At 36.0% G+C, this 24,360-nt stretch overlaps 1 protein-coding gene across 2 annotated transcripts in view; it reads right to left on the bottom strand.

The window, feature by feature from the left end:
• ADAMTS19 (ADAM metallopeptidase with thrombospondin type 1 motif 19) overlaps positions 1 to 24,360 on the bottom strand; it is a 107,094-nt gene that overhangs the window by 4,526 nt on the left and 78,208 nt on the right. Inside the window, exons 14-22 of one of the 2 annotated variants that reach the window (XM_087715881.1) lie at positions 23,232 to 23,359; positions 22,695 to 22,815; positions 17,849 to 17,929; positions 11,085 to 11,242; positions 9,245 to 9,398; positions 8,129 to 8,264; positions 6,243 to 6,447; positions 3,261 to 3,413; positions 30 to 83 (exon numbers count right to left, since the gene is read on the bottom strand). In XM_087715881.1, coding sequence (XP_087572007.1) covers positions 63 to 83; positions 3,261 to 3,413; positions 6,243 to 6,447; positions 8,129 to 8,264; positions 9,245 to 9,398; positions 11,085 to 11,242; positions 17,849 to 17,929; positions 22,695 to 22,815; positions 23,232 to 23,359 — 1,157 coding nt within the window. In that variant the 3' untranslated portion in view covers positions 30 to 62. The remainder of the gene's footprint in view (positions 1 to 29; positions 84 to 3,260; positions 3,414 to 6,242; positions 6,448 to 8,128; positions 8,265 to 9,244; positions 9,399 to 11,084; positions 11,243 to 17,848; positions 17,930 to 22,694; positions 22,816 to 23,231; positions 23,360 to 24,360) is intronic. The other variant, XM_087715880.1, reaches the window with a different exon arrangement.

Raw genomic sequence — 24,360 nt, 5'->3', positions numbered from 1 at the left:
GCAAATAAAAATTATATGGACAAGGTTACCTTATCTGGGCTGGAAAATGGTTCCAGACAGGGTTACCCTATCTGGAAAAAGACCTAGTAAAGACATAAAAGTTTTTACTCCGCACCTCTGCATGCAGCATTAAATCTTTTAAAAACGTACCTAAGCAACAATCCAAGTAAAGTATTCTTGTCAAAGATTACAAAAATGAATCTTCCACAAAGAAAGTGATGATAGAAAGCAATATAACCTATTCTAGTTTTCATCTACTAATAATCATTGCAAAGATAATATGAAATGTCTCAATGTGCAACTCAACAATGTTACTTGAGTCTTTGCTCAATTTTCCAAAGACTATATTTTGAAATAAGTATAGAATGCTTAGATTAAAAGCTGAGGACAGTATGTAATGTCATACTTCTTCTAGCAGATCTCGGGGAAAATTAAGGAAAACCTCCCTGCCAAAGGATAGCCTTTAAACTGTCTTCTTCAGCTACAATAGTTTTCAATCACTGCTGAGCTTTAAAAAAAAAAGCCTCAACTGAGAGTGAAAATCTGTATCATTATTAACAATAGAGATTTGAACAATTTGTTCTAAGAACAAATGATTGCTTTTGTTAAAAAAACTACAATTCGCCTATTCCAAAACCCAGAGAACATAGGGAAAAAATAAAGTCTTATTGGAGAACACCAGAAATCTCCTGAACTCAACTAGATCAGGACCTTAAAAGTTATATATTATTGAAATATGTTAAACATAAACAAGAAAAGAACCTGCTTTATGCAGCAGAAGAGATTTTAAAAGCACATTTACCGTAGTTTGTCAGGCTCCTAAAACATACTAAGTAGGCTATTCAACTGTTATTATTCACTTGGGGAAGGATTTTTTTATTATTATTATTACATGAATGCATAATACATATATATTGTTAACACCGTTTCTTTCTTCCAACAGGAAACGAACAATCCTCACTCTCACCTAGTCTATGTCACATGCTGTTTCTGAATCATCATTTTCCCCAATTCTCTACAAGGTGCTTTTGGTAAATATTTAAATTTTCAAGTCCACAACTTGGAAATGTAACTAAAATGTTTTCATTTTTCAAAGTAAAAATGCTACTCTACATATAATTTAAGACTTATTTTGCAAAAGAAAAATAAATGCATCTGAGGCACTAATGAAAATCTAATGTTTATATGGAAGAGGCTGCTTTTATATTTGTTTCCCAAATGACATGTTCAACTTTTATTAATAAGATTTTCTGTAAGACTGAAAACAAGTCTGCACTAATTGCATACAATGATTTCCACTTAGATCATTATGCCAGAATATAATTATTACCATCAGTCTTTTGTCTTTTTTTTTAAAAAAAATCACCGAATACTTTGTAAAATGAAATACAAGCAATATTGGCTAGCCTTTAGAGAGCCTGGGATACAAACCAGGACTTGAAACCTATTATACAACCAGATGTACTTATATAGCTATAAACTATTACTAAATATAAAGGCTGTTCCAAAATGACCTTTGGATATTTGGAGCCTATCTGAAGGCTTTGAACCTAGAAACCATTTTTTAATATTCAGGGGTAGCAAGAATAGCACTGAATTTTTTTTTTTTAAATCTTTTGCAATTGTGTCCAGAACAACTACATATTTTTAGAACTTAACAATAAAATCATTGTAGTTGTTTTCTTGTTGTGTTTTGCAAAGTACTGTGAAATGAACTTGAGGTTGAGTTATAAGCTTGTGCCCGTACAAGTAGTCCTAATTTAGGGATCGCCTCATTTAGCGATCATTTAACAGTGATGATAAAGTTACTTTCACATCAGTTCTTGCGTTTACCACCTTCGCAGGTTTGTAAAGCAGTGAAATAAGATCATAAGCACAGGCGAGGTTTCATTTAGCTGCAGATTTACTTACCAACCAAGTTGCTAGTCCCAATTGTGGTAGCTGAACAAGGACTATCTGTATCTTAAAGAATTACGATAACAATTAGATCTAGGGAAGAGCTATGTAATTGTCATTCTACTCAACTAAAGTCATAGGAACTGGTAAATTTTCTGTCAGTAGTGACAGAGAACATGGAGTAGTGTTTGATGCCACTTAGAATTGCTTTATAGCAAGAGCATCAAACTCGATTTCATTGAGGGCTGCATCAGGGTTCCGTATGACATCGGGGGGGGAGGCGTGGCCAGGGTGGGCATGGCCAACTTGATGTCACTCGTGCCAGGGCACCTGTGGTGGCCTGAGTGCTCTGCCAGTGAAAACAGACTCCTGAGATCCATTTTCGGCTGGGATGGTCTCCTGCAACTTTCTGCCAACAAAAACGGAGCTCAGGAGGGCAAAAGCTTTCTTTTACTTGCAGAGGCAGTGAGTGCTGGTCCTTCGCTGTTTGCAGGGTGGCCAGCAGGCCAATCTAAGCACCTCACAGGCCGGATCCGGCCTCCGAGCCTTGAGTTTGACACCCCTGCTTTATAGGTTCTCCATGACTCCACCACATATTTTAAGCATGTAAGACTCATATTGTTCTATCTCCTAAGAGTTGTTGTCCCTGTCTGAACACACAAAGATTAATTTATTTCTTTAGTAATTTTTCTCCAAAGTCTGGCAACATAAAAAAATATTTCCTATAATGTTTTGCCACACTGAATTTTTAAGCACACAAAAGAATGTATTAATGGATAAGGAACCTATTTGGGTAGGTGTTTTTAAAATGATCATTTTATATCCTTTCTAACTCTTAATTGTGATCCTGACACAGTCAACTGAAATCACAGACACACAAGGAAATTTTGTATCTTTACTAACAAGGTTTTCAAACAGAATTCTAATGGTAAAAGTAATGAACAAACAAACTGGCAACTAAGGAATTGAAAAACACAATGGAGAGAAAGTTTACATCAACCACAATCAATAAAAAATAAATCTATGCTAGGGCTATGCAAATCCTTTGGAACATGTCCTTCACATGTTGGGTTCCTGAAGCAGGTGCACAAGGTTGGAAAAAAAACACAGTTCATTAAACTATTTGAAAAAAAGCTAATTTAAGAGTTCTTCCATGTTTTCAAATATCTGAAGGGCATTCATAACTCTAGTATACGTATAAAGTACATTTTAAATTATTTTCATGACCAAACTAGAATATATCAGTTTTATAAATTTATGTTTTTTTCTCATTTTTCATTGTTCAGGGTTTCTCGTTCACTAAAAATACATTGCACAATATTTGGCAAAGTCTAGTTCTGACAAGTTCATAAAACATATTGTACCTTCGACCAGTCTCCCATTCTCCAGATGTAACACTTGGAATAATCTTCACAATCTTCTGATTCTCTGGGTCTTGTGGACAAAACACATTTCTTCCGAGGGTTGGTGCACCTTACAGTCCGATGCCTTATGCCTTTCCCACATTTTATAGAGCACTGTAGTAAGATAGAAACACGATCCAGTGCTTACACCAGCATCTCCAACCTGTTGGAACTGCAGCTCCCATAACTTTCACATATATCACCCAAAATCAGCATTACACCGCTGATAGACAGCCGGATTTCTGCCTTGTTTTTAGCATTTAATTACTGTAAGTGACCTAAACAATGGCTGGTTTTGGGCACTTAAAGCAAATAAATAAACATGTGAACAAGTGAGTATGGGGCGTTGGTTCTTACCTGATACACCCCTTCTCTGGGAAGGTGAAGACAGCGGTAATGCATGGGTTAACTCAGCCAGTAACCAATAGAACTGAGTCTACCAAAGTGATGTCATCACCTCTGAGGAATGTCCACCTGCTTTTCTTGACGAAAGAGATAAGTAGACTGCTGTGCGCTATTCGATTGCTCTCAATCCCATGATGATTTAGTATTTCTCCCAGAACCGCTCCCCCTGCGAACTAGGCCACGACGCAAAGGGTGGGAATGACCACTGTCTCCACCTGCCCAGAGAAGAGGCATATCAGGTAAGAACTAACACCCCATTCTCCAAAGTTTGTGGAGACAGCATTCATGCATGGGACGTACCAAAGCTAGGCCAGACACCGGATGGGAAAAGGCTGGCCTAGGAGCTGGAAGAGGGAAGAACCTCTTGGAGGACCCACCGCCCGAATGCCGCATCTGCCGATATATATCTATCCACTTTATAATGGCAGATAAAGGGGGTAGGAGTAGTCCAAGTAGCCGCCTTGCAGATCTCCTCCATCGAGGCCTGCCGAGTCCATGCTGCCGCCGTAGCCATATTGAGTGTGGAATGTACCGTGATGTTGGATGGAGGAGTAAGGTGCTGCGTCAAGTAGACCCTTGAAATAGCAGAGCGGATCCAGCGTCCGACCATTGATGGAGAAGCCTTTAGCCCTTTATTTGTGGGATGGAAAGACACGAAGAGAGCTTCGGTGCGACTGAAGGTGGCCATTGTGGCGATATGGATCTTAAGAGCACGTAACACATCTAACCTGTGCCACTTGCGCTCAAGTCTGTGAGAAGGATTAGGACAAAAATTTGGAAGAGTGAGGTCTAGAGATTGATGAAACGTTGAATTTATCTTTGGAACAAAAGTGGGATCAAGGCAAAGGACCACACGGTCCGGGTGAAATACACACAGAGCAGATCTGATGGAAAGGGCTGCTAATTCCGAGACCCGTCGTGCCGACCTGATTGCCACCGGAAAGACTGTCTTCAGAATAAGGTGATTCAATGAGGCTGACCTGAGAGGCTCGAAAGGTGGTTGAATGAGGAAGTCAAGTACTTTGGCTAGATCCCACAAGGGGAAACAGTGTATGACAGGAGGGCAGAGATTAGACACGCCCTTAAGGAAACGGCAGACTTGAGGGTGCATGAAGAGAGGTTTATCCCGGTGAAGAGAGAGAACTGAAGAAAGGGCCGACATCTGCTGCCAAAGTGTGTTAGGGGAGAGCCCTCTAACAAGCCCCTGCTGCAAGAACTCCAATACCTGGGGAACTGAGGCCTCCAAGGTAGTAGCATCTTGAGAAAGGCACCAAGTGATGAAAGTCTGCCACATAGATTCGTAGATTCTGTTAGTGGCTGGGCCTCGGGAAGCCTGAATAGTTTGAATTACAGTCTCAGAAAGGTTAGCCGGGAACTTACGGTTTGTAGGGTCATTTTTTTGTCTCCAGAGTCTCCAGGGAAGCCTCCTGAGGGCTCTTAAATGCTCTGTAGGGCTGAAATCGGCTCTACAAGCAATCCGGAAGTGACTTCTGGTTTTCTCGTAGGGTCATTTTTTGCCCTCCGGAGGCTTCAGGGAAGCTGCTGAAGCCTCGGGGGGGGGGGGGGACAACTGTTTTCACCCTCCCCAGGCTCCTATAAAGCCTCTCGAGCCTGGGGAGGGCAAAAAAAGCATGCAAAAAATGGGGAGTTGCGCCTATCATTCACGCATGCGCATTGGGGGGTGTCGCACATTGCATTATGAGTGTGGCATGCCCGTGCACGACCCCCCTGCCCTCCTCCCGCTTATGACACATGAGCCAAAAAAGGTTCACCATCACTGTCTTAGTGTATACCTGCTAGGGTTAGAGCAGTATAGTTTTTAAACTGGAATGAATAAACAAATAAAAAAATAAAGAGCTGGAATTTGGCTGGATTATTCTGTCATTCTTAGTCTGAGCCTGACATTAATTCTGAATAACATTTACACAAAAACTCTGGGATAAATAATCCATAAATGTAGGTATGGAATGATCAATTGGCTGATGAAACCCGGTTGCAAATCATCAGCCTGGGCCTACTGGGGGAATGACTGATGGCTTTCAATGTCTGGATCTGATGCAACCCAAATAAGACAAAGTATCGATTAATTCAAAAGCCTTCTGTCTCCAGGATTCTTGATTCCTGATGACACTGTGGCATCAAAATAGCAGGATCAAAATCTGGAGAAGCCTCCTGGACTCAGAGCTTTTGTTCAGTGGATAGGTAGAATACATTATCAGGTCGGCTCTTGCCAGGTTTGGCTGGTATGCTAGTTGTGACCTTACCTGAAATAAAATGTACTGAGTAGGCAACGCCCTTTTGAAGAATGCACAACTAACACTGGCAATGAATCTTTTTCATCACCACATGGAGCTTTTTATATTTGCCCTAACATTTAAAGCATTTTGTTATACTTTCACTTGGTACAGAATATTGTTTCATTCCAATACAATTGAAATAAATGATTTATAAGTTCATGACAGCTGTCTTATAATAAATTGGATAAACGATAGCTTAGAAGTACCATAAGTAAATAAACAATCCATGCTTATACTGCACCTCTGACCAGACGCCCGCTTCCCACACTGTCATGCAGTCCTGGCCTTCACAGCGCTGTGTTGAAGTGGGCTTAGGGCCAAGACAGTCTCTCTCTCGGGCTCTGATCAGGGTTCCATTTCTCAGTTGCTGAGTACAGGCTACCTGCCTATTCTGCGTTCCTTTCCCACATGTCCTTGAACATGAAGTCCACTCAGTCATCATCCACCTAAAGGAAAGGAAGGGAAAATAACGAATTGGCATTTTGCTAGATTTTTCAAGCCAAAATAATCTTCAAAATATTCTCTCATTCTCCTTGATTTTAAAATCAAGTTCAAAGTTCTAATTGAACTTGGTTATTCAATTTTTGTAAATACATGTTAAGCACCACTACGTAGCAGTCCTTTAACCAGTGAAATGTCTTTGTTTGATTATTTGGTGCTGAATGTTTTATACAACACTATTTCTGTCAAATGTAAGCCAAAGCATAGTGATATTTCTTACATTGTAGAAGTGATTTATTTTCATTATTATAAAAATTGCTCTTTAAGTCTAAAAAATCCCACACCAACCTATCTCGAGAGAAACATTAATGAAATCTGTAAGTTTCAGTAGTTTAAACAATGATATGTCATGAAATGATGCATGTCTACATTTAAGCAATACTTTAAACATGCAAATAGTATCAGGAGAAAATTTAAAATTTAGCTATTTTTCTCCTTCTGAAATCTTTCCTTTGAAGCTGATATTTTCATTATTAGAAAATAATCTATTAATGACAAAGGGGGTATCTATGGATGGAAATGCCAACTTCAAAAGTGAGAATTTTTCAGGAAGATGGCTAGAAGTAGGGTTAAAATCTCCCAGTTGAATATGATCCAGCTATCTTCATTAAAAAAGTGAATTTTTTTTAAAAAATGAAATAGAAATTTAAATTTAATATCTTATCCAGGTAGGTTCTATTTTTAAATTAAAATCTTATGTATACATGGAATAGGAAAGGGAAGCTAAAGTAATGTTTGTTGCTTTTACACAGTCTTAAAACTAGCAGTATTTATATCAATGGAAAGAAGCAAGTATGTTCTATAACGGAAGAAATGAAATTATGGTATCAAATAAAAGTTATGGGAGAAACAGGATAAAATGACAAGAATATATTTAATCTTTTCCTTGCCTGTTCATGCACCTAAAAATACTTTTATATGCTATTTGATTTGACATGTGGAATACAGGTTTCTATTTCTATTATCTTAACTTAGAACAATTCCTAGCATTCTGTTTAATTATTTGTTATTTGCTAACTTTTCCAAAATCTACAAAGCTATCCATTTTAAACATGCAAGTATTATCTCTAGTAACGACCCTAATTTAGTATTATGTTAACCATCACTGATTGCCTTTTGTTCTCATGATGCAAATCATTTTAATTATATTTCTTACAATCTACATTATTTTTTCTTTTGAAAAAACTACAGTGGAGAAGTTGAAAGCTGAAAGTAATTGCTTTAAAAATCTTAATGTATCTATTTTGTTAATTATTGCTATTATAAATATATACTTTAAGTGATTAACTGCAGCCTTTTAGAAATAAGATCATTTTTGAAGTTCTAATATATATAACTAGATAGATAATATTGATCAAAGGGAGTAATACTTTTTGTTCCATAAAATTACACAAAGAAGAGATTAATAGTAACAATCTGATCATTAAGGTTGGAAATTCAAATGTCACAAGTAGCCCCTCCCCATTTTCGCTTCCTAAGTATCACTTCCTTGCTTAATTCTTTAGACCAAGGCATCCATCATCCATTCAATGTCAAAGAGAATATCCCAAAACTGTCCCAAGGGACAGCCTCTCATTCCATCTCAGTATCCATTGTATGAATATTCATTTGGAGTCTCAACCTCACCTAGTATGGCATGGCTGCTCATTGCACTTTCGAATTTGTGGTTCAGGTTTTGTTAAATGTTTGCATTTCTTGTTATCCACAAAACTAATATGCTTATTCATAATTTTTGTGCAGGATACTGTTGTCTTTCTTTCACCTAGTAAAAGGAAAACAAAGTTTGCAGATAGCTTTGATGTCAAAAGCTTTATCATTGAATAAAATTATTCAAAATTATTTAAATATTAATAAATAAAATAGCAGTTTATACTAGAAAAAAACTAATGCTTTTTACTATCTTATATTCATTTGGGGATAAATATCAAATTCCATCCTGAAATTGATGAAATAAATTACTGAGGATTTCATATTTTCAATATGTAACTTTTAAGATATTAATTAAAACTGCAAAAAAAAAAAACCCAACCCTAGAAATGAAAAAAATCTAGTTTTCTAAACAGGAACAACAGCAAGTTTTATGTTAGTCAAAATTATAAACCTAAATTGACACTTTCGCTAAATATTTGTCTGTGGAACAATGTAAAATAGTTTATTGAAGAAATTGTTAAGGTTCATATTGTAGATATTGAAACATTTAGAAAAATTCTAGAATAACATATTCAATGTGACAATGGAAATTTTAAAATGTTTTGACAGATCTCAAAATAGTAGTTTGCCAAAATGATTGATAGTAGTTATGCTGTACTGAAAAAAAACCAAAATAATTATGGCAAGACAACTTTACAGCATTGTGATCACACCAAAACAGAATCACTGTGATCAGCTGATATTACCTGGTAAGGAAGTGGGTGTTTTTTACTCATCAAACAGAGACATTTCATGTTCTATGTGAATAAACATTTATGAGCATACTGTTAAAGGGCCAATTGGAAACCTTTTTCATCTTGCTGGAGGTTTACCAGGACAAAACAAAATAGGTTTGCCTTTTTCTATGTTAAAGATATTTGACTTTGTATTTTACCCCTCAAATATATAAATATTTGAACAATTCTGCTTTTTCACTGCAATTGGCTTGATTTAGTAGCCTTAATGACAAAATTAATATAGTGAAAGCAGCATCAAACTTTTAAGTATTACAGCAATACATACGTAGCTATACCACAAATGTATAATCATTACCTCCTCCACATACAGCATTACAGTCTTCCCAACCTGAGTGTGTCCACATAAATAGAGGTTCTGATACTTTTGTGCTCTGGTTCTCAATAACTGGATCTAAAGGAATTGTATATTCATAATGTAGCCCATAATTCTGATCTTGAAAAAGCAGGACCTGTAACATATATGTAATTAATATATGTATGTCTAGATATGACAAAAAAGCAGCAGACATGATAAAAAAAGGAACACCAGTCTACAGAAAATCATAAAGAAATTCCATAAAATAAATGCCCAGCATTTATATAGAACAGCTAAGCAAATATGTTTTCAGTTACCGTATTTTTCTTCGGAGTATAAGACGTAACTCCTCCCCCCACCAAAAAAAGAGCATGGAAATAAATGTTGGTGCATCTTATCACTGAATACGGAAGGAAGGAAGAAAGGAAGGAAGGAAGGAAGGATCTGTCAGCATACCCTAAGAATTCTGCCAGCCATTGAATCATTGTGTTGGCTAGAAATTCTGATACACGTACTGTAATCCTTGACTTACAACCATTCATTTAGTGAACGTTTGAAGTTAGAATCATACTGAAAAAAATGACTTATGATCATTTTTCAAACAACTGTTGCAGTATCCCTGTGGTAACATGATCAAAATTTATATGCTTGGCAACTGACTTATATTTATGATAATTGCAATGTCCTGAGGTCATGTGATCACCTTTTGCGATCTTCTCACAAGCAAAGTCAATGGGGAATCCAGATTCACTTAACAACTATTTTACTAATTTAATAACTGTAGTGATTCACTTAACTATGGTAAGTATAGTCATAAAATGGGCCAAAACTCACTTAACCACTGTCTTGCTTAGCAGTGGAACTTTTGGGCTCAATTGTGGTTATAAATCAAGGACGACCTGCAATTGTAGGTCTACTCATCAAAGCCAGACTTTATTTTTGTCTCCATCATCTTATTCATGATTATTCAATGTACTTCATGTATATATACATAAGTACAAATACAAAACTCTCTCATTATGTTGATTTACATTTACTTATAGAAGCTTATTTGCATAGATTGGTTCTTTCCACTGAAATGAATTAAGAATTTGAAGTTCTGCACTTTCACATATCCATGCTCTGTGCACAACTAGGACTTTCCCATACAGTCTGAATCAGGGGTGTCAAACTTGCATCGTCATGATGTTGTCACATGACATATCGGGACTTTTTTCCCCTTCGCTAAATCGGGCAGGGGCGAGGTCAGCATATGATGCATCCACTCCACGGGCTGCATGTTTGACACCCCTAGTCTGAATAGTAATGAGAATTATCACTTCCAGGGTTTAAACACATTTGAGATTATGGAGAAATTAAAAGATCCATTATTTTAATAATTTTAAGTATAGTTTAATTTATCATTAGCATATTGTTCAGATTATGTATACATCTCCTTTTCTCCTAATTTTTTTAGCACACATTATTGTAATCAAGGAGATACTTTTCATAGAGAAGAAGCATATCATGATGTCAAATCCTATTTGACATCATGATATGCATCTTCAAGAATGTAGGTCTTCTGAAGAATGTAGGTCTTCTGATACTAATATGAATTACTAATGGGATCCTATTATGTTGCAAATTCTCATTAGGAAATAGCTAGCCACTTTCTTGATGTGAACCAATAATGTTTTAGACTAAATGAGTCTGTTGTCTGATCTGGCATAACTAGTTTTGTGTTCTTATGTTATTCTAAGTTGGTTACCATACTGCTTACAAAACAATACATATATTTAGGCACAAACATTTCACCTCATAGCTTAGAATACATTTAAATAAATTATCTATGCTACTATACCAATAAATGTAAAGGTGATGTAGTTGGACCTTTGGCAGAAATTTTTTCCCACAGACCTCTCCTAACATAATGGACAATGGTACCAGCAATGTTGAATGTTCCAGAATGTTCTATCTTCCAATCACTATTAATAGATTGTTTGCTGGCATCTCGGAGTGCTGAGGATACATTAGAAAACAGTGCAAAATTAAGTGGTTCATGTTTTTTTTTAATTTATTTTGCTAAAAGAGCCAATGAATCAAAAATGTAAAACAATTTAAATTTTATAAGTTTAATAATAAAATTCCAGTAAGAAAGCAACTGTACAAACATTATGCATGCTTTCAGAATAGTCTCAACATTCCATACACATTTCAATATATGAAAAGCTTATAAAATTAGTTCACCATTATGATATGGGTTCTACAAATTATTAATTATTTTTTTAACTTTAAAACACAGTGAAAGAATATATATGAAACATTATGTAACATTATTATGGTACTTTAAATATGATATATCATTGTTCTTATGACTTAAAAACACTATTGATGGAAATAATAGAACTGGTATAAGAAAATTGGTTCAAATTTTCTAGAAGTAGAAATCCTATAATCTTACTATTGACCATGCTGATTTAGACTTTTGGGATATGAAGTTCAAAATATTTGCTTTCTATTTGTTAACTTTTAAATTCCCACCTTTCCTCCTCCCTTCCTCCCTCTTCTCTCCCTCATACACAAACAAACAAACAAGCATATTGATGAATGGCTTGTGGGATACAAGTGCTTATATAAAACTAAGAATTTATTTTGACTATGTAACCTATTGATTGCAATTTCTGCAAATACATAATTTAAGGCAAACTCTTGACTTAAACTTCCTATAGTTGTATATATTCTGGATATTTGTAAGTGACTTTTGAAATGAGACCTATCCTATCTTTGATCTATCCTGACAGAAATAATGCTTTTTGGCTGTTTCCTTTCCACAGCTTATGAAGCCACACATTTAATGTCAACTTATATAGATTATGAGGAACTGTTAGTACTGATTCATAATCTTTCACTGTTCTTCCTGTAATGTGAATTGTGATGGTTCAGACTCAGAAATATAGAATCAAATAGACTTGATGTCCTTGAGAAAAGGTGGCTCTAAAGTGTACTTTCTCATTGAAGTTGTAAATTTGGCATTTATTATGTGAAAGTGCTTCAATTACTTGACCCTTGCCCCCAACTTCTTCGTAAAGTTGTATGTTTGTGTGAGTCATCTCTGGCAATCAACTCCCACCCATATTTGTACTGTTTTGTATTGTTTCTATAGGAAACAATGGCAAGAACACCACAAAGATACAATTACATTATCCATTTTGGCCATTAAAGGAGAGCAAAAGAAATACAAATAAGTGTGAAATGTTCTGCAATATTTGCAGTATTCAATAATGCAGCAGTAATAGCAATAATAGCAATAGCAATAGCAGTAGACTTATATACTGCTTCATAGGCCTTTCAGGCCTCTCTAAGCGGTTTACAGAGAGTCAGCATATTGCCCCCAACAATCTGGGTCCTCATTTTACCCACCTCGGAAGGATGGAAGGCTGAGTCAACCCTGAGCCGGTGAGATTTGAACCGCTGATCTGCTGATCTAGCAGTAGCCTGCGCCACTGCGCCACCTTGGCTCTTAAAAGAACTTTTCCCTTTCACACTCATGACATTTACAGTATTATATTTAATAAAATAAAATGAAAAGGCCCACACTGGAAAACAATGGAAACCATAGTACTATCAAAATTGTTAATGTTTTTTTCTAGTACAATTGTTAGTGGAGGAACACCTTCTACCCAAGACAGAACACATTTAAGTAATACATTTATCATGTAAAATTCTAGATGTGAGTGTGATTTCTCAAGAATATGTGAACTTTTCCACAATATGGTATACAAGTGTTGGAGAACCTTTTCAGGACTGAGTGCTGAAATGGGAGTGGGCACACGGGGGGGCCGCACCAGAAACTGGAAGAGCAGCTTCCCAGCCTGCGCATGTGTACATCGAGAAGCTGAGCTTCCGGTTTCTGTGCACACATACGCGCAGGCCACCTGGTCTTCCAGTTTCTGGCACGCATGTGTGTGCGAAGACTAGCTGCATACGCAGACCAGAAACCAGAAGTTCAGCTTCCCAGCATGTTCCTGCATACCAGGGAGCTGCTTTTCTGGTTTTCGGTGCTCCTGCACACACAGAGCAGGAATCCGGAAGAGCAACAGGCAACGGCTGCGTGCCCGGAGGGATGGCTCTGCGTGCCATTTGCAGCACACATACCATAGGTTTACCATCACAATGCTATACCATCATTCTATCTCTAGTCATTATCTTACTCTGACTTCTGCTTGTTTAAGCCTATCCACAATATGTACTCAATACACAGTACGCAATGTTGCCTTCCTAATTTAGCTGTTATCTCAAATAGTACCATATGCAGCAACTACAAAAAACAAATGAAAGTAAAATAAGACCTACTGCACCAGAGAAGACAAAGGAATTACCTTCTCCAAACTATGGGATAGAAGCCAAAGCACAGGAAAAGAGAACCTGTACTCACCATCTGCTTTCTGATGCTTAGATGTATTGCAACTGGCATTTCCACACAAGAGTTCCAGTTGCAACATATGTCATGCTGAGAAAAACATCCATGTTTTTAAAAAGTATATAAGAACTAGTAACCTTGTGCGGAGGTCATGAGCCAGGACAGCCAGATGGTATGCCAGATACAGCTTCCTTTAAAGCAACATACCCTTGCATAGTTAATGATGCCCTTCACTGAGTCATATTTGAACGCTGCAATATATTCTATTTAGGTTGTCCTTAAAGCCTAATTAAGGAACACGGTGGTTCATTGACTAAGACGCTGAACTTGTTGATCAGAAAGGTCGGCCGTTCAGCAGTTCAAATCCCTAGCGCCACGTAATGGAGTGAGCTCTCGTTACTTGTCCCAGCTTCTGCCAACCTAGCAGTTCGAAAGCATGTAGAAATGCAAGTAGAAAAATAGGAACCACCTTTGGTGGGAATGTAACAATATTCTGTGCGCCTTCGGCATTTAGTCATGCTGGCCACATGACCACGGAGATGTCTTTGGACAGCGCTGCTCTTTGGCTTTGAAACAGAGATGAGCACTACCTCCTAGAGTCAGGAACGACTAGCACATATGTGCCAGGGGAACCTTTACCTTTACTAAAGCCTAATTGGAAACTGAAGTTGATTCCAAAGGTTGTGGTCCAATTGCTGAAGGATGACAGCTTGTTTTATACGATGAGCAACACTTACATTGTGGGCAACCAATAACTTTCTATGTAAAATTAAAAATGCTGGTTAAGACTTATAAAGCATGAGTCCTTTCTAACTGTGTGCATGTAGGCTGAACAGGTATGCTGAAATTCTCACCAATGAGGGGGAAGAGGGTAGAGTTTGAAAGCAGTTACTATCCCTAAGTTATGTAACATCTTGTCTCTCCCAAATTAAGATGCCCCCACCCCGTTACTATATGTGATGTAATAATGTTCTATATAACATATAGCTATCTGCGCTTGGGTGTACTCTCATTATTACCTCCAGTGTTAGATTCTTTTAGAAATTTTAATGGTAATTTCTACATAATGTCTTAATCATTGTGGCATTTCATATTGAATGATTTATGTGTGGAATCCTGGATTGGAGTGTTGCAACAATTTGCAAATAAATAATAAAGAAGCTAAAGTCCTTTATCCTGTTCTGGTTAAAAACTCAACCACCAGACCTATGCATCTCATTTACGCAACCCATTTAAAAGCTGAACTTAATAATATTTGCATTCAAGTGACTATTTGGATTTTTACATTGGTCTTTTTAATAGAGTTCCCTAGCGAAGAATTCAAGTCAGGAATATGAATGTCATATCTACAAAATGCTTCCTAGATAGGTCTTAGTGAAACATTTACATGGGGCAAATCTGTAAAAGTCAATTTAATACGTCACTGTCAGACATTCAGTTGTGTCAACCTCAGCTGCTCTATGTATCAACACTCTTCATGGCCCTCTGATTTGCACCGCGTCTTTCAGATCCGCCATAGTCATTCCAATATCATCCGTGCCTAGCCAATTGATACTAGAGCAGCCTCTTCTCCATTTTCTGCTGATCCCTCCCAGCATGATTGACTTTTCGAATCAGCTCTCATGACATGGTCCAAGTATGATAGCCTTTATGACAGCCAATTAATGCTCAGAATAGTTAATACTCAGAACAATTCAACTAGCTGATATTGCATGGATGTAAAATTTATCACTGTTATGAATCTAAAAAGAAAATCCATGTAGTATCTTTTGGTTGGAAGGAGCCAAAGTGTGGTGCATCTTACCACAGTTGACAAAATAAAATTAGAAAATGCAACCAGTCTTCTAAGCATAGCAGTCAATTAGATTTGGGTGGGAAAAGGAAAATAATAATTAATTAAGGGAAATTACCAGCCTTGTGTGGCAAGTGATTTAAAGTATAAAAATACAGGGGAAATAACTGTAGGGAAATGTGTTTGGAAAACTCCAGACATATTAATGACATTATATATATTAAAATTATATATTATATGAGAAGAAATAATTTGGATACTGTTGATACCTCTGTGATTTGTCATGAAGTTTTGGCAATACTGTGTGAATACTGCAGATTCCACCCATAAGCAAGAATTGAGCTTATATGTTTTAATTACTCTTTTTTATATGGCATATTCTTCATATACGGCATATCCCTTTCTCCTCTTATATTTCTAAGTGGGGAAATACTTCTATTCCTGTCATTGCCATTCTCGTATTTCCCCTTAGAAAACAAGCTGATACTATCTTCACATAAACAGATACAGATGTGGATTGATATAATCTTTCAGGTCTTCCCTTATGATCTGTACAGATGCAACATGCATGTAAACAATTTTGTTTCAGGAAAATGTGCAGTATATTTTTGAAGGTTTCTTGGGCCCTTATAAAAACATAATTAACTATGCTCTGGAGAAAGATAAGTTTTAAAAAATGCATTCCATTTGTAAAGTTAGGAAACGGACTCTAGATTTGAACAGGAATCGTGTTGTTCTCTTCTGAAATATTTTGTATATCATCAAAAAATAATTAAACATTATGTGAAAACCACCCCTGATCTTGTCTATGAAAACACACAATACAGCAACAATACTGTATACATTTTATATATCCTGTTGAGAATCTTAGTTTACTCAATATGCATTCACACACACACACACACACACACACACACACACACACACACACACACACAATTTTTAAAGCACTACACTGTAAGATTAAAATCAAGCTGCATTTTTATGTATAATATTACAATTGTGCAGAAAAGCACTTTTGGTAGCATGGGAACTTTTTGTGTGTGCTGTACATCCCAACACTGATGGTATTCTAGGCCAAAGGTTTCAAGGGAGGTTCTCAGTTAAAACTGTAACACAAGCATGTCTCACTATAACCAACCCTGACATGTCAAGTATCAGACAAATTTTATTCATTTTTATTTAAGACATTTATAGTGATATTTGCAATATTGATTGATGGTTTGTAAACTGGAAAAAAATAACATGTTCAAAAACTAATTTTGTCGCATTAAAATTTAAACAGGGACTCCAAATCACACCCAACTAATATTCAGTTCTCACTCTATAGTTTATTCCCAAATCACATAGCATTGGAGGGTGGTGGGGGAGAGGAAGAGAAATGCATTCTATGGATACAGCTGTCTAATTAGGCTTTTGGATACATTAATTCATTCTTTCTTCATTTATTTATTTTTGCAACATTGTGACTAATACAGGAGTCTGCAATTATAGCAACTTTTATGACCTGTTTGCTTCAACATCCAGAATTCCTGAGCCAGTAGGATGCAATGTTGCCACCCCTGGACTAATATGTGTTGTAACCGTTTTATATCAATTTTCAATTTTCACTCTACTGTTTGGCAAACTTGGATTCTTTTAAATATTTCAACAAGGCAAAAGCAATATCAGTTGAATCTGACAAACATTAGAAATCATAACTCTGGATATTTTCCAAAATAAGCTTTTGGTTGCTGTCAGTTTTATCTTTTTTTGTATGTGAGTGCTTAGAAAAAAGCTAGAAACTTAGACTCTGCCAATTTTTCTCTTTCAGTGTTCAGTTCATTCTATGGTAAATTATAAGAGACAGCAAGTCCCACAGAGACTTCTTTGTTTCTGTGTTTTACAAAAACCATTTACAGACTTTTAATCATGAAAGGATTTGTGAATTTTGCAACTTTTGAATCAATCATTCTAAAACAGCCAAACTAAGTGCTAACACTTGGCAAAACCCTAAATCAGCTAGTTCTTAAACATTTACTGAATTTATTGACCAATTTACTGCTTTTACTTTTAGGAGCTGCAGATAAAATAGGTTATAGTTAGCTACAGCTACAAGAAAAAGATTCAAAACAGTTTATATTCTATTAACTCATTCTTCAGCATTGGTGTGGCAATAAGCAACATTTGATACAAATAGAAAAGCTGTATGATACATACAGAAATTGTATGAAACATTAGGCTATATTAATAAATTGCTAGCATTCCAGTTGGTTGTTTTAACCTTTATTACTTTTTTCTGAAATTGTGAATTAGAATGTTCCCATTGTGCTACTTAAAAAAGGAAGAATCTACTTGCTTTGGTTTCATCCAGGTTAAACAGATCCTCCATCCTAACATTCACACTGTTTGATTTGATTTGATGGTAACTTACCCAAGTAGCTGTGAGCTGGTTTCTCTTCCACAACTTTGATTCTTCTTGCTCCTGCAGGTATCACTAAGGCTTCCACGTAACCTGAGTAGATATACTGACATTTATATTGTTATCTATTTATTTAAATTAGAATAATTTGATATTGAATGTATATTGGTTTCATCTATTCAAAATTTTTAACCCTATATCTGCTAAAATTTCAACCATCCTATTTAAGACCAAAAAGATGGCCAGGGAGGGCCCCATCATAAACTTCTAGTCTTTGTCCGATATGCAAGTCTGTTTGAAGCATTAAACAAATCAAGATATAAGACGTTAATCATTTAAATGGAATGTAATATAATGTTTGGGATACAAAAAGTAATTCCATATTTCATATACATCTTAGAAAGTGTGCAAGCAAATATAATGATAAAAATAAGAAATGTAAAAAAATAAGTGCAGCAAATTATCAGTATATATCCCCTTCAGTATCACCAGATGATGGTGATGCTCTGTTGTTGCTGCTTCTTTGTTTTTGACTATAACAATCTGTTTGTTCAGATTAACAGAATTAACAGAGTTATGGAAGGAACTTTGGAGGTCTTCTACTCCAACCCCCCTGCTTAGGCAGGAGATCCTATACAAGTTCAGAGAAATGGTTGTCCAATTTTTTCTTCCATTCCTTTCAGACTGCATGAAGTATATTAGGAATGATATGGCAAAACCTTCTAGGAATTTGGTAATTAGTGATCTTTTTTTAAAAAAAGCATTTAGAAAGTTAAATTAAATTAAGTTATTTCAGGTTTAAAACAATTAATTAAAATAATATCCCCAACAAAATTTCAATCATGGATATCTGAAGAGGCAGTTAAAATGGGCAAAATCTTAATACAAATGTTCAGTGATGCACGTATCAAATGGCAGGGCTTTGTTCATAGCACTATAGCTATCATCTTGCTGATTTGGTACATTAAACCCCTCATAGATTAGGCCTCCTCTGAGTGCCATCTGCCAGCCAGTGCCGGCTGGCTACTACGCGGAGGAGGGCCTTTTCAGTGGCAGCTCCGACCCTCTGGAACGAGCTCCCCGTGGAGATTCGTACCCTCACCACCCTTCAGACCTTCCGCGCAGCCCTCAAGAACTGGCTATCCTGCCAGGCCTGGGGGTAAAGATCTGATCCGCCCCCACCCGAATGTTGGATGAATGTTGTTTACTTTTAATTGCGTGTTATGTTATATGTTACTGTCTGTATCCCCCTCCCTATAAGTTGTTAGCCGCCCTGAGTCCCCTCAGGGAAAAGGGCGGCCTATAAATAAACCTATTCAATTCAATTCAATTCTTGACCTTTTGCACATTGCTTCTCATAATAAATATTTGTACTGCGTGTGTGTGTGGGGGGGGGGAATTATAAGAACACATACAAATTGAAAAGGTATTGGGTTACGGTTAGGGGGTTGTACTAAAAGACTTCAAAAGTCTCTTCCAACTCTGTTATTCTGCCTTGTGTATTAAAAGCTGTTGAATAATCCAGAGTGAAGCATGGCTTAACAAAACATTAACACAAAAGATGGTTTGACCTGTTCAGCTGCCCACCATTGTTAGTTTAAGAATACTAGTTAGTTGGTAATAATATATGTGAATTCTGTAACTGTGAATGGCTAATATCAAAGAGACTCACTACTAGCATTTTCACGGATTTCATTCACAAATTTTATAATTTTTACTTGGACTGATTCCATAGGATCGGGTAAACTATCCAGATCAACATTCCTGGATTAATAAAAAAAATCAGAAGTAAATTTGACATGTTTACATTACTCCACTCTGGCAGGGGGTAAGGAAATGGGACTTCTAGATTTCCTTCCCAACTCTAACAAAATTACTTGGCAAATTCTAAATAGCTATATCCAAAATAAATACAAGGAATGTGTACTATCCGCAAATACAGTGATCTACAGTTAGCTGATCATAACAAAGCTAGACATTCATTCAAACACTTCTTTGGGGAAAAACCGCAGCAGCAATACTGATTCAATAAAAACAAATACTACTTAATCATTAAGACCACAGATAAGCACTGTGGTTGCAAATTCTAGAAAGCTTCCATACATAATTCATGAAGAAACGAACAAGATTTATATCAGTATACCTAGACATGGAATATAGACTAAATTTATAGTCCTTTAAATTTAATTTATTGACTGATAGGAAAATGGCTATGTTTATCAAACTATTCCTAAAAATCCAGAAGCAAGTGATGATTTCATAAGTAGTTCACCTATACTAAAAAAAACCCTGTATTTTAAGTGTTTTTGTAGAAATATATAAGCTTGCCAGAAAAGGTGTACTGTACCTAACTTGGTATTTCTGAAAAGTTAAAACGATCTCTATAAAAATTACATGATGGACAAATGAAGAACAGGAACCGTAAATGTATTTATTAAATTTAAATGTATTATATAATATTATTGAGTAATTATTTAATATTTCTTTTTACCTCTGTCTTTTTTTAGAATATTTTAACTCTATAATAGAATAGAATAGCATAATGGAAGGGACCTTGAAGGTCTTCTAGTCAAACCACCTGCTTAGACAGGAAACCCTATACCACTTCAGACAAATGGTTATCCAATCTCTTTTTAAAAACTTGGTGTTGGAGCATTTACAACTTCTGGAGGCCAGTTGGTCCACTGATTAATTGTTCTGTCAGGAAATTTCTCCTTGGTTTTAAGTTGCTTCTCTCCTTGATTAGTTTCCACCCTTTTTTTCTTGTCCTACCTTCAAGTGCTTTGGAGAATAGCTTGACTCCCTCTTTTTTGTGGCAGCCCCGGAGATATTGGAACTTGAAGAGTTCCTAGGAATCACCCCTAATCCTTCTTTTCATCAGACTAGACATACCAGTTCCAACAACTGTTTTTTATGTGCTTTAGCCTCCAGTCCCTAATCATAATATGATATAATACAATATAATATAATACAATATGCTATAATATGATATAACAATATACTTTCAATAGCCAAACTCTTCAAGTTTAAACATGAGTAGGCTTACATGAGGGTCCAGGCAGGAAAATTACGACACAGCATTACAATGTTATGCAAGTACTTTTTAAAAATCTGCATTATGATATAGAATCCACATATGTAAGGGAAAGAGCTCATGTTGTGATATTGTGGCATTCATTTTATCATTAAAAGGAAACTTTAATGTTTCATTAAATGCTGGTGCATATAGATTTTTCCAATTTTAAGCATAGATTCAAGATAGAAAACTTCAAACATCTACTTCATATTTTTGCACTCTCCTTCTTTACATTACCCAGAAATACCCAAATAATGAAAAAATCTAATTTAATTTAATTTCATCAATCTATATCTAATTTCAATGTGATTAGTTGATTTGATATATTCATTGATTATTAATATATTTTCTGTTTCCAATTAAAGTGAAACCTCAATTACATTTAGTGGACTTCAGGTGCAGTGGATCACATTTCTCTGTCAACATCCACCCAAAATAACAGACAAAATCACTTGATGCAATCTATTCCAGATGGCACAATTATTATTTTTTTACAATTTCTGCTGCTATTTATTTTATTTCTGTAATTGCTTAATTATGCAACTCATGTAAACATTGTGATGATATTTTTGTTATTTATTTGCTGTTGTGGCCCAGCAGGATCCGGTTGAGCTGCTGATGGACTCGGATAGCGAGGAACGATATGAGTCTGCTATGGAAGATGTGGAGGACCCTGGGCAGGGTTCAGACTCAGAGCAGGGACCAGAGAGACTGGTTGGCCACCAGGAGGCGCCTGAGGCATAGAACAATGGAGAAGATCAGAGGCAGTTTGTCCCTGATGCTAGAGAGCATAGAGCTGAGAAATGGAAACAGCAACTCCATAGGCAGTCTCATAGATGATAATTAAGCACAGGTGGTTGTTCTTGGGCCCCTCCCAAGAGGGTTCATAAGGAAGGGCATTGGGAGGAGGTATTTGTAGGAAACAACCGTTCAAATTCTTATTGAAGAAATCTGTATTCTAGTTGTGTCTTGTGGAATTATCTGAGTTGCTTTCTTGGAGCTTCTGGGTTGCTGCCAACCGATTATCTTGAACGTGAGTTTGCCTGGGCCTTCAGCCAAAGGACTGGTTATCTCATTAATTAAATAGTGGCAAACAGCCACGCCTGTGATCTGGTTTATCACAGGCCAGGGGGGTCAAAACAATTTGCCATGTGAACATACCTTCCCTGAAGAATTATATAGAATAATAGAAGTTTGATATGCAACTGATATATTTTTAACATTTGAATTAGCCTTTCTGTTTTACAAAGCAGCAAGATTTTTAAGTAATATGATGAGTAATATGATAATTCTTTCCTAGCATCATTTCTAGGCCCTTTCTCTCCGTTATTTCTGTACTGGTCAACTGTGAAATTGGATTGATGCAGCTGTATGTGTTTATTTTTATTTTGTTCATTTAATATTAGAAAACCAATTCATTTTTTTTTCTATAAATGAAATAATTTTCTTTGGGCAAACAATTTTTCTGTCCTTTATTTAAAATTCTAGTGTTGATAAAATTCTAATCCAGAGCAATATTTACTATTCAGGTACACAAAATAATCTGGGATAAAACGTATCCAAAAACATGGAGTTGGATTTATAACATATTTATTCTTATGTGTTCCTAATCTCCTTAACAATAAGGTTGAAACTGGGTAAAATTAAGCTAAAATACCTTTTCTAAATGTTGTACTTTAATTTAAACAACATAAAAATAGTACACTGCTACACAATTTATAGCCTGCAGAGTACTAAATGCATTACAAATTTTGTAATCGATAAATGTTAAAAGAAGTTTACCTGCTCCTCGAGTATGATTAAAATCTCCTTTAACAATTCTACATGATTTTCCATTTCCATTGCAGACACCACAGTGATCTTCCCATGCTAAAGAACCCAATATGCCATCACAACCAAATTTCTGAAGTAAAAAAAGGAAGAATAGCACATTGTCCACTCCAAGCTAAAGGATAGTTCTACATCAAAATAGACTATAATTAGTATAAGAAATATATTAATTGCTAACAGTAAAATGTGATAACCTATTCTGAACAATTTTGGGGTATCTGGACAATAAATGGAATTTAAAAATATATTATTTCCCATCAGAAATACTATCCCTTTTTCCTTAAAAGATTGGTTTTTACAAAGCCCTCCTTCAAAATTCCCACTTCATATATACAAAAATATAGCATTCTTATCCATTTCTTCTACAGTGTTCTAAATTTAAATTTCAGGATAATTTAAGTTTAAAGATGATATCCATAATCTAAAAGAATTAAGGAAAAAAACTCTTCAAAATAATTAAACAGTAATAGTTAATTTTGGAAGACTTACCTGACATTTTCCATTTGCACATATATCTACATCCTGAGGGCCACAGGAAGTTCCATCCATCACTTTCTCTGTTACCAATATTGGCTGCTCTTTTCCATTTGGAGAACAAAATAATGCACATGGTTTTTCTATGTGAATAAATATATATTTTTTAGAATGTGACTTGAAAATAGTTTTGAACAATGCAAATAATCCAGTACTGGTTATAAATACATATATTTTAAGAGACTTAATGAGTGCACTATTGGAAAACTTGTAAGATTTTCACGGAGGAAAAAATCTAAAGTGTTGATTTATTAATTGACAGCACATAGTCAATCAATCAGCTTTTAAACAATATTGGAAGAAAATTCAATTTAGATATGGCTTCAGAGACAGAGAGAGATGTTTAAACCTACAAGTAACTTTGTTTGTTTATTTGTTTGTTTATTTATTTTATTTCTTGCCTTTATTATTTTTATAATTAATTCAAGTTGGTGAACATAGCTAATACTACTTTCTCCTCCTATTTTTTCCACAACAATCCCGTGCCATGGATTAGGTTAAGAGACAGTTCCAGAATGTGAACAGTGATTGGCAGTCTTCTGGTTTATAGACTGATGCCTTAATCACTAGATGAACTGCCTCTCAGTTTGCTATATTATTGTCAGGAATGATACTGAGAGACTGAACAGAGCAGTAAGCTTATTGCTACTCACCCATTTACAAGAATTTTACCAGACTAACTGCACTCACTACAAAACAACTGGATAAGCACTCCAAGATCGGGGGTGGGGGGTGGGTGGGTCTAATCTCCTTTGTTTCCAAATCTTCAGGGATTCTAGGCTAGCCACTCTTTTAACTCCTCCCCCCTACAGCAAAACCTCTAATGAAGGACATATTACTCACCAACATATTCCTTGTTTTTCTGACATAACAACCAAAAGAGTTAAAATGTATAGAAAGAAAATACTTTGCCCTGGACCATGACTGGTACTGGTATGTGACCCATTGGGAATCAGGCCATGCAAAAAGTGGATGAGTGTATGAAGCTTCATTTGCACATGTGTGGGGTTAGGTTGAGCATGCACAACCATCCCCTCCCACCCCCACCATCGCCATCAGTCCACAGAGCTAGAAAGCTTGGGAC

Source organism: Thamnophis sirtalis, unplaced genomic scaffold (genome assembly GCF_051295495.1).
Source record: "Thamnophis sirtalis isolate CommonGarterSnake01/CBP01778 unplaced genomic scaffold, rThaSir2_p1.2 scaffold_5, whole genome shotgun sequence".
NCBI classification, from domain to species: domain Eukaryota; kingdom Metazoa; phylum Chordata; class Lepidosauria; order Squamata; family Natricidae; genus Thamnophis; species Thamnophis sirtalis.
This window is presented reverse-complemented; position numbering and strand designations above follow the sequence as displayed.